Here is an 11,384-nt window from a genome sequence, read left to right on the forward strand (position 1 = left end):
TCAGGGCAGGGTTTCCCGATGCAGACTCTAAGAGATGAGCATGCAGGGGGTTATGAGGGAGGACCCTTGGGGCCAACGCCTGTGGGAGGGAAGGCAAAGAGCAGGAGTGACAGAGAAGTCAAGCCTCAGGGTAGCTCAGGGGAGGCCTCAGCCAACACTATGTGAGATTCTCCGATTGGGGCTGCGGGTAAAGTCTTCGCCCTCTCTGTGCACCTGTTTCTGGATGCCAGCCACCCTGGGAAAGGACGTGACCTCGGATCAGCAGTTTTCTCCAGCCAAGTCAATGCCCAAAGCTGGGGGAATACATTTTTCATGTCCCTTGAAACAGCAAGGATTGACCGGCTCCCGGCACAGTGTGTAACTTAATCAAGGGCTGTGTGTAACTTAATACAGAGACGAAGCATAATTTTGAAAGGCATTTGGAGGTCAGAGGAGCCTAGCTAAAGAAACTAAGATCTCCTCTCAGGACCCCATGCTTTTTCTTACCACAAATCATCTGATGCGAAGTGGAGATATACACTTCAAAGGGTCAGGTTTCCTATACACAATCCATTGTCACATGGGAAGAATTAGCCTATGGCTGTTCAGGTGTTTAGCCAGTAGGAGGCAATAACATGTAGATTAAGATGCCCTTTAACTGTCTGGCAGCCACAATCAGTTACCTATTCAGGTTTGGGGAAATGCCGTTAGCCATTCCCAACCGGTGACTACATGTGTGACTCAACCCTGTTGAGTCCCCAAGTCTCATCAACCTTTTGATGAAACTTAAAATTATGACATGCTGGAATTGGTCTACGGCATTGGGGCTGCGGGTAAAGTCTTCGCCCCTCTGTGTGCACCTGTCTGTGGATGCCAGCCACCCTGGGATAGGAAGTGACCTCGGATCAGCAGTTTTCTCCAGCCAAGGCAATGCCCAAAGCTGGGGGAATACATTTTTCATACCAAAGGGAGAGCTGGACAGAACATGCCAGCATCCCCCATACCAACCTAACAACTATATACAGATTGTTACTGGAGTCGAGACAAGGGCTCAACGCCACCATTATCCATGATGCTCAGAATCCGCTCAATCCAGTGTCTAATGTTATCACCGTCATTGTACAGAGAGAGAAAAAGGCCTGGAGGAAGTGTGTGGCCAGGGCACTAATCCAGACCCCTGCCGTGACCAGTGACTAGGCAGATACTGATCATGAGTGACGGGCCGTGGTAGGGCCTGCGGCAGCCTGGAGGCCTGGCCCTGCGGAAAGCCTGCAGGGGGCTCCAGCTCACTGTGCGGCCACTCTTGCCAGGCCTCTGGTTTCACAAGAAAAGCCAGAAAGCCCAGTTTTTATAAGACATTAATTAGCAGTCAATTTGGCTTGCTTAAAACCCTGTGCTGGTCACTGCTTGGCTGGCCACTGTGGCCTGTGGGCTGCCAGCTTGTGGCCTCTGTGTTAGACCCCGCAGGATTCCCAGTCTCTTCTTTGGGCTCTGAGAGTCAACAGCTTTGCTCATGTGAAGGTCAAGTTCCAGTCTTAGCTTTAGAAGGGGTGGTAACTAATTCATAAATTCATTCATTCATTCATTCATTCACGCACTCATTCATCCATCCACCCTACACTTTCATGGTACCTGTACCATGCCGAGTCCTGCCCAGGGTGCTGAGCTGAGTGAGATGGCTCTTTCTCTTTGGGGAGTTCAGAACCCAGAGGAACAACAGGTATAAATAACTACAGCACAAGGTCAAAGCGCAGTGACAAAGTGTGCAAGATGCTGCAGAAGCATCAAGGGTGGTGGGATTGGCTCTGCCTGAGGGTTGAGGAAGCTTCAGGCAGGAGATGGCTTCTGGGCTGAGCCTCAAGGCACAAGAGGGAATTCATCAGATGAGGAAGAGAGGGAAGGCACTGAGATCAGGAGCCATTGCGTGTACCAGGCACAGACCTGGGGAGAGCTGGCGACGTCCTGGGCCTGGAGCACAAGGTGCAGGTGGGTGGAGGCAGTGGTGGAAGTTCAGGCCGAGGAGGAACTTGATCATGAAGGCTTTGCACGCCAGGCCCTGGAGTTTATTCCCTGATGTGCGGATTGTCCACCGAGGAGTGACAATCCTCTCCTTCATCTCCCGCAGCAGCCTCTTAGCAGGATGCCTGCCCCCAGTTTCCACTGGATCAGACTCATCCTGAACACCACTGTCAGACTATGTTGCCCCCCACACTGATTTGCTTTTGCCCTATCAGGCAGGAAAGCTGGCTGCCTATTTTCTAATGCATGAGTAAGCCCTGTTCCTGTCTAGTTTTTAAGAGTTTTTAAGACCCTCCTCACTCTCCAGTATACTCCCAACTGCTCTGCAATTGAACCCTTCACCCTGGTCAGACCTGTCTCCTTATCGATCATGTCCCTCGCGTGCCATGTGCATTCTCACCTCCAGCTGGACTTGCATTTTAGAACGTCCCTCCCAGCTGCAGCAGGGGGGTGGGGTGGGGCGGGAGAGGAGGAACTGAAGTGAGTGTGTGATCAGCTAAGAGATGGTGAGGCTGGCCTCTGGGGGCGCAGGCAGGGATATCAGGAGGCAAAGGGCCGGGCTTGGCTGTCCTACAGTCACCACTCCTGGCACCGGGAGGAGCGGATGAGTCCGGGTGAGGGTTCAGCGCTCTCGGGGTTCTCTTGCCCAGGTGAACACCCACGGAGACAGCGCCCTCACATTTCTCAGCCAGAGCCTGGAGTACTCGAAGAATGCCCGGGCCTCCCTCCGCAAGTCCTCGGTCGTGTTCATAGGTAACCTGCCCTGGCTCCTGGGGCTCTGCACAGTCTCCAGCCCTTTTGGCGCCTGGGTGGGTGCCTCCCTTGGGTTTGAGCGTTGGCCAGGAGATAGTCATGGTGCAAATTAGAGAAGTCTACTCTCCTCTAAGATCAGTGCCTGGGACGTGACCATAGGCTGCACGCAGCCTGGGGTCCTCGTGCAGGCCGCAGTCTTGGCTCCTGTGCCCGGCAGAGCTGCTGCTTCCCACCTGGGTCGAGGCCCAGCAGGAGGGCCACGCGGCACAGTGGGACGGGGAAGTCAAAGCTCAGCTCCTTGATCCCCTTTCTGAGCTCGGTGTTCTCATCTGTGAGTTGGGGATAACCTGCTGTTTCAGATGGAGGAGAATTTCTTTAATGTGAAGCCTGGCTCGTCGAGGTGCTCACTCAACGTTAGTCACCATCATTCTCCTATTTCCCACATTCCCCACCTCTGCCTGTGTGGGGAAGACAAATAGCAGGTTCCCCTCACCCCACAGGACCCTGCTGCTGACACGCTGGGCATGTCTCCTCCCAGCTAGTCCCCTGCCCGCCCCCCAATAACCACCCACCCTTTGCCAAGGACCAGGCCCTGCTGCCAAGAGGTGTGGAGAGGACGATGCTCCCACCCCACACCCTGTAAAGCGATGTTTCCCTGAGTTCCCTCATTCCATTCGCAGTTTTGCATCCACCCACTCAGCCACGAATCCCTTCTGCAGTTTGTTTAGCAAATGGTGGCTGACCCTCTACTCTGTGTCAGTCACGAGGCTTAGGTGCAGTGGTTCTCAACCTTCTGGCCCTTTAAATACATTTCCTCATGTTGTGACCCAACCATAAAATTATTTTCGCTGCTACTTCATAACTGTAATGTTGCTACTGTTATGAATCGTAATGTAAATATCTGATATGCATGATGGTCTTGGGCGACCCCTGTGAAAGGGTTGTTCGACCGCCAAAGGGGTCGCGACCCACAGGTTGAGAACCGCTGGTTTAGAGACACAAAGAAGCCTCAGGAGGTGATGCTGATGGCGGAGGGCTGGTAAAGTGATCGGTGATGGGATAGAGGAGCTATGCCCGGGGCTGGGGGAGCCCTCAAATGTTTCTCACATGGAGTGACATTAATTCCTAAACGAAACAAAGAAGCCTCAGGAGGAGGGCTGGTAAAGTGATCAGCAATGAGATAGAGGAGCCATGCCCCGGACTGGGGGAGCCCTCAGATGTTTCTCACATGGAGTGACATTAATTCCTAAACCAAACCAGTCAGGGCCAAATTGATCACTTTTTAGAATGTTGGTGTCTAACTCCTGGGCATCTCCTCTGCTCCAGGGCCTGTGCTGGGAACAAGGCCGCAAGCAGCACCCGCCCCTGCCCGCAGACAGTCCCCAGCGGGGGAAATGTTGGTGTCTAACTCCTGGGTGTCTCCTCTGCGCCAGGGCCTGTGCTGGGAACGAGGCCGTGAGCAGCGCCCGCCCCTGCCCGCAGACAGTCCCCAGCGGGGGCAGCGATCCCAGCCTCGGGGTGACCAATCTTTGGGGAGACCCTGAAAGAAGTCATGAGCACTTTCTCTAGGAAGAGGCACACACGCACACAGTTGTGCACATGCTTTAGGATCCTCAGAAACTGCCCCCCTCCTCCCCTCCCCCGGGGAGTGAAGAGACCCCTGGTCTGGCGGGACATCCGTAAGTCACATGTGAAGTACAACACGGTGTCTACAGAGAGAGACACTCAGGGGCTGTGGGAACCCCGAGAGGGGCTTCCCTTTGCCTGTGGGCAGGGGCAGGAAGGACTTCCTAGGGGAGCAACTCTGTTGAGCTGAATATTCAAGGACAAACAGGAATTAGCCAGAAGGACCATGGAGTCACCGAGACGCAGGACAGCACCCCATTCTGGGGGAGTTTGTTGTGTAGGAAGGGCCTTCCGAGAGGTACAGGCCATGCAAGGACCTGTTGGCATTTGGGGAGCCAGGCATGCAGCTGGGGGCAGGGGAGAGGGAACACCATGGCTGAGGAGCTGGGTCTCCGCCCCTCCAGGGGCCCTGCCAACTGCCTGCCTGGAAGGGATGCCAGGCACGCAGCGTCTTTCATGTTATTGTGGCTCCTACGCCCTAAACAAGGGGCAGCTGAGGCAGCACCTCCCCGAGTCTCAGGTGAGGACAGTGAGGGCCAGTCTGACTCAGGGGCCACCTGGGGCTGCCCTTCAGCATTGGCTACAGCCCACATCCTGCCCCTGTCCCGATGCCATCCCCGCCCTGCGAGCCTGCCGCCTCTCCCAGGGCCCCTCTTGGGGACTCTGTCCAGGTTCAAAATGAAGTTCGCCTTTGTGTCCTCGTTTGTGGGGCTGGAGAAGAGTGGGAAGAGCTTCTCTGAGGAGGTCTGGTCCGAGGGAGGGACGGGGGCAGGTCCGAGTTAGGAGGTGGGTTGCTCACCTCTTGCTTGCATTATACCCAAGGGTCCCTGGTCCCCTTCATGGATAGCATAATGACGGAAGAGCATCTGAATGAAGTTAAAGCCGGTAAGTTGTGCCCAGTGTTGGTGAGGTTTCAGGGGCCAGTGAGAGAATGAGGAGGCTCACAATGCATCAGAGGAAAGGGAGGGGATGGTCCCAAGGCAAGAGTCCTCAGCTCAGTTCAGCTGTGTTAGTCTTCATGCACGCGAGTACATGTTAGGTCACCAAGACACCACCCCATCCTAGGGGAGCTTATCGTCTAGGAACCCAGGCTCAGAAAGCCAGGCGAAAACCCACTTAGCTCAGGGCAAGCAGTTCAACTCTTAAGGGGGGAAGATTACTTTTGTAACTGGGAAAGCAGATGGGAGAGCTGAAGGGAGGCTGGGGCAGTCCAAGAAGGCTTCCTGGAGGAGGCACTTCAGCCTTTGAAGTGTAAACAATTTGAGGAGCTGGGAGACAGGTAAGATGAGGGGAGGCTGAGCCGAAAGTACCTAAGCCAAGGCGTGGAAGTGAGAAGGAAGGATGAGGTGTGAGAACCGTGTGGGCACCTCTTAACAAGTGGCCTCTTTCCTTCCCGTGACTCAGCTCTGGAAAAGTTGAGACACGACCCGGAAGCATCGGTGTGCATCTGTGCGGCCCAAGCCCAGGACAACATCCTGGCCAGCTGCTGGCAGACCTCCTGGCCAATGCCACATGCGGACCCGTGGGTGTGCGACCCGGCTGCCACGCACCGCTGGAGCGCCAGCTGCGAGAACCTGCCCACATTCCACCAGCCTCGCTCCTGGATCATGCAGGCCCTCGGCTCCTGGACGACGTCCTTGAGGCAGTGATGTCCCTGAGCCCCAGCCCTCCGCAGGGCTGGCCCTGGCCCCGGCCCCAGCCATGCTCACTATAAATGCCAAGTGGCTGACCTCTCGCCCCCGAGTGTTTCCTTGTGGGAGATGCCCCGGGGTCTGGAGCAGTCATTACTCTGCACAGTGAATCTGTGAGAGGAGCCTGGCCTTCCTCGTTGACTCGGTCAACATTTACAGATCACGTAGGCTGTTTGTCCACATGTTATAAGTGGGGAAGCTGAGCTCAGAGAGGTGAAGTGGCTTCCTCAAGGCCACACAGTAAATGTGCTGGGTGTTTCAGTTTCCCTTCCCCCACTGGGAGAGCTTAAGTACGAAAGGAGATGAGGACATGGGTATTTTTTGAGGGAGGAAAAGAAGAGCCTCCTCCCACCTCGTGACATCATGCACAACCCAGAACCCTAATCTCCGAGACCCACCCTTGGGTCTTTACCCAGAGCTTGGTCACCATTCATTAGGGCAGCATTTACTAGAATTGAGCAGCTAACCTAGGCCATGCCTGCTCTGGGTATCAGGGATACAGACCCAGCCCAGCCCCGGGGCAGTCTGTGGTCTGATGCGGTGGTTCCCCACAGCAGGGCCATTTTTGAGCCCCAGGGAATATTTGGTAGTATCTTGAGACATTTTTGGTTTCTACAGTTGGGGAAGGAGATGCTATTGGTATCGTGGGTGGAGGCCAGGGATGCTGCTAAACATCCTCCAATGCACAGGAAAGCCCCCACGGGGAAGAATTATTCATCCCAAGTTGTCAAAAGTGCTGGGGTTGAGAAGCTTTGGTCTAACGGAAGTATAAGAGACATACAGCCACCCATAGCCCAGCAGGTGGTGACGGGAAGCGTGGAGCTGTGAGGTCCAGAGGAGATATATAGACCAGTTTGGGGTTGGGGTGTCAGGGAAGGCTTCCCAGAGACAACGCCCCCTCCAGGGGGGTTGGAAAGATGCCTGTATGGTAGATGCATATGGAGAGCAGGGCACATAGGGCCAAGGCCCAAGGGCAGATACATAGGTGCAGCAAAACCCAGTGGCGGGAAGAGGAGGGCAAGGGTTGGTCACTGTGGCCTTGGAGGCAGACCTCACCAGGAGAGCAGTGGGAAGGTGTGATGGGGAGGCGAGAGGCAAGCAGGGGAGACACGGAGATTTCTGCTTTGGAAAGCTCCCTCCTCCTGGGGATACAGGCATCCCCAGGCACTGCTGGTGGGAGGGAGATGAGTGCAGCCACTCGGAACAGGAATCTGTCTGTCTTCCGTCATGTTGTTTATACCCACGACCCTGAATGTGCCACACTTAGCACAGCCAGGGGTGAACCTGAGGGGGATGAAGGATTAAAGAACACAGACAAGGCAATAAAGCTGGTACGGGGTGGGACACTGGTCTTGGAGGGAGAAACAGTGCCACAGCCTGCAAGCCGAGTCTTTATTTTATAGCCAGATTCCAGGAGGCAAAGTAAGGGCGTGGTCAACATGTTTACAATGTTCTCGCGGGTTTCAAGTCTACTTAATTACATGCACCTAAACTCAATCAAGCTTTGTTTTGGCAGCACCTGCTGCACCTCCCGCAGCCCACATCACTGAGCCACCTGGGACCACAGGTTCGGACCATAAGGTCAAGCTTACAATTATAGCCTTTGGCTATAATTGTGCTGGGAGGGCTTTGCCCTCCAAGCTGGGACTTGCACGTGGCTTTGCTACAAAAGCACTGTGCCCTCTCATTAGTCCGAGGCTTGAACCTGTCCAAACGCTGTAGCTGCTCTCCACACCTGAAATTCTATGTGGGCACACCTCTCAGGGAACTCCTCCCACAGGTCCATAAGGAGCAATGGGTAAGGGAGATGATCACAGTGCTCTCTGTGGTGCCTGTGAGAGGAGGACCTGGCTCTCCATCCTCAGGGAGTGAATGGGCGCCATGGAGTCGAGTCCCACAAAGCAGAGGTGGTGGGGGTACCACGGGCAGGACCTAAAACCCAGTGCTGAGTGAAAAAAGCATATTAAAAATGCATGCACAAGCGTTGCATTTTGCAAGAACACATACAAGCTGAAAATACACATTATAACACTTCAGAGTGGTGGGAGGGGCTGAGGCAGGCTCTGGGGCATAAAAGGGAATAATGGGAAAAAGGAGTGGCAGAAAGCTCACATTAAGTGGAACGAAAGGGCGGGCAGGGGGTCGGGGGAGTTGTGTGGACAAGAGCACAGGCAGGGAGACCTGGCCGGAGGCTTCGGAGAAGAAGGTAGGGGTGCTGGGCTGCAGTGTGGGATGAGGAGGGTGAGCAGACCTGTGTGAGATTCAGGATAGAGAATTTTCAGAAGCTGGTGGTTGATGAAGGAAGGGGAGGAAGAGCAAGGTTTCTGGGTGGATGACTGGGTCAGCGGTGTCCCCGCACTGAGTGCCCCCTCATAGCAGGAGCAGGTTTGGGGAGGGGTGAGTTCAGGCTGGACCTGGTGAGCTTGAGGGTCTTGTGTGCCAGGCTCGTGGAGACATCCACCAGGTGGCTGGCTGCACAGGGTGGAGCTCAGCAGAGAATGAGATGGAAACAGACCTGAGACTCATCTTCGTACAGGGGTGAGGTGAGATCCCCGGGGTGAGTGTAGAGTGAGAAGAGACATAAGCCCGAGGAGCACCTACATTTAAGCTCCTGCTGCGGATAAGGAACCCATGAAGTTGACCACACGATCATCCTCCAATAAATGGTAGGCCAAGGCCAAGGCCATCAGGATACTGGGCTAGAGGGAGAGCAGGAAGTGGGATGGTCTTTTCCATTGCCAAGAGTGTTCACAAGCATGGCCCCTTGGCTTTTCATAGCAGCCATACAGGGTTATGGGGAGGGTAGACTGGCTTCATGGCCTATCGTCAACATATGAGGACAGAGCTCAGACGGTGGGCCTTGTCCAAGGTCACAAAAGGGAATCAAGGTGTGAGTCCCAGAGGTCTCCTACCCATGCCTCAGCCCTTTCCTCCCAGAGACCCTGCTGCTTTCATTGGCTAGAACTCAGGTTTGGGTGTGGCCTTGACAAATGACAGCGACCATATTCCAGATCTAGGTGGCCCCGGAGCTCAACAGAAGCTACCAGGCTCAGTTACTGGCCGAAGCCCCCACGTGGTCTTGAGTTGGAAGGGTCACAGAGCACTGTGAGAGTCACTTCCCTTCTCTGAGTCTCCCCTATCATCACCTTGGTTTTATAGGAATCAAATTTAAAAGTGGAAGCAAAAGGACTTAGTAGGCTCTGTACTCAAGAAGGGAAAAGATAATGAAAAGGTCAAGTATGGGAACGGTAGTGAGGGAGCAGGCTGGAGGAGGAAGTATGGAAAAGATCTGGGTTTGGAGGACAGGGACCAGGTGTTCTGCATGTGGGGAAATTAGAAGGGAAAGACACAGTCCTGGCCTTGGAAGGCTCATGGCCCTCCATGTGTCATCCGTAGCCCCACTGTTTCTCCCATCCTCCACTGCTGTTTTTAGATCTCTTCGCTCCCCTGGTCTCTAACAGTCTCCTTCTCAATCTCTTCACCCAGCCTCCCCTATCAATCTTTCACCTGGCAACCCAGGCCTTCCTGAGACAAATTTGCCCTTGCCTCACTATCCTCTGCAGAGTGAAGGCCATATGTAACCCGGCCCTCTGGCCCTCTCCCACCTTGCTGGCCTTACACTCCCAGTATATGCTGGCTGCTGTATACCTCCGTGCCTCTCTGCATGTGGGCTCCCACGGCCTGAAATGCCCAGCTTTCCCTCCAACCTCCACCCATCTGCAGAAACCTTCTTCATCTCTGCATCACCTCCTCTGTGAAACCTCCCCGAATCTCCCTGTTACCAGAAAGGAGACCTGGCCCTGCCTCGGGCTGGTCTGTAGTTTGTGGGTTCTTGACTTCATGCAGGAAAGATTTCACAGTCCAAGTCCAAGTGACTTTGAGAGTACAGTATGTTTATTAAAGCTGGGGGTGGTGAAACAAGGGAGGGCCTAGGATAGAAGCAGCAACAGGAGAGAGAGCCTAGACTCCCTGGAAACATTATAGGAAAGAAATGAACCTGGTGGGCTGCTTTGCCTCAACTCAGAGGAAAGGTGGCCTAGAGACAGGTTAGGAGTTAGCCTGGGACAAGCTGCTGCTGCCCATTGCTCCTCTGGTTGCAAGTCTCGTGGGTCCCTTAGCGTTTAGGAGATGCATGTCCTGAAGGAAGAAGAGGAAAAAGGGAAAGGTGAAGGTGTGCTCCTGGGAGGAAGAGCCTGTTCTGGGTCCACTGTTTTGAGATTTTTAAAGACTGGGAATTTGGGGGAGGTCTTAGGGGAGGGTTTCAATAGAATATTCATCAGCTTTTCTAGGCAAACCTTTTCGGGATCATGGTTTCTACTGATTGGCCATTAGTCACAGCAGCTGGTCTGGGGTCATCCACCTGGTTTTGCTGCTTTTCTGGGCCTGGCTGAAATACAGCTGCGGCCTAGATGTTACCTCTATCGAGATGACCTTCTGTAACTAGCTGTAAATTACTCGGCCAGTTGGTTCAGCTATCTGTCTCCGTTTCCTCATTCCACTTGTCAAGGAATTTTCCTAGCTTCTTATTGCCCTGCCTCACCCCCAGTAACACCCACTCTTCTGTGCCTCCATGTGCAGACTTGTAAGCAGCTCCCCCTCCCCTGGGCTACAGCTGGGCTGCCTGTCCTTCTGGACCAGGCTGTGGGCTCCCCAAGGCTGTAGCACCCAGTGCAGGGCTGGAAGCCATTTGCTGGTAACCCGGTGGCTGCAGGAAGGCTCACCTGGCCTGGAGACCTAGTTTCCATCTCAGCGGAGTGGGTAGGGGGAGGTTAATATTGGAAACTGACACATCTGATCACATCACTTCTTTTCCCCCAAACTCTCCAAAAGGCCCCGTTGCACTGAGGAAAACCGGGTCCTCGGAATCACGGCCCATTATCCTCTCACCTCACCTTCTTTTTCATTCTGCTCCAGCACCCCATCCCCAAAGCTCCCCTCCCTGGGGCTCCCTGCCCTGCCTCCGTGCGGAATGTTCCTCCCCCCGCCCCTCATCCCCTGCCCCCTTTCACTCCAGGCCTTCTCCTTTGCTTGAATGCCTGTCCACAGGTTTAAAACTGTTCGCCCATGGATCTTGCTACCACCTGATAACTTTCCCATCTTATTTGTTTAGTGTCGGTCTCTCCCCACCACCTTATCGCCTCCTAGAGGGCCGGGATTTCATCTGCTTTGTTTCCCCAGCCACTGCAACAGGCCTGCGGCACAGGAGGAGCTCAGGAAACGTGCTAACCGGTTAAACAAACAAGCGACTGAAGCAATGGGCGCGCTGGGGAGCTGGGTTTATCCACCAAGGCCACGCCCCCGGCTCCGCGGAGGGGA

At 54.5% G+C, this 11,384-nt stretch overlaps 1 protein-coding gene across 1 annotated transcript in view; it reads left to right on the plus strand.

The window, feature by feature from the left end:
* MROH7 (maestro heat like repeat family member 7) overlaps positions 1-6,046 on the plus strand; it is a 37,593-nt gene extending 31,547 nt beyond the window's left edge. The window contains exons 17-19 of the mRNA XM_015566991.1: positions 2,649-2,751; positions 5,200-5,262; positions 5,782-6,046. Of these exons, the coding sequence (XP_015422477.1) occupies positions 2,649-2,751; positions 5,200-5,262; positions 5,782-6,026 (411 nt within the window). The 3' untranslated portion in view covers positions 6,027-6,046. The remainder of the gene's footprint in view (positions 1-2,648; positions 2,752-5,199; positions 5,263-5,781) is intronic.
* The last annotated feature ends 5,338 nt before the right edge of the window (positions 6,047-11,384 follow it).

Source organism: Myotis davidii, unplaced genomic scaffold, assembly GCF_000327345.1.
Source record: "Myotis davidii unplaced genomic scaffold, ASM32734v1 scaffold79, whole genome shotgun sequence".
Lineage (NCBI taxonomy): Eukaryota > Metazoa > Chordata > Mammalia > Chiroptera > Vespertilionidae > Myotis > Myotis davidii.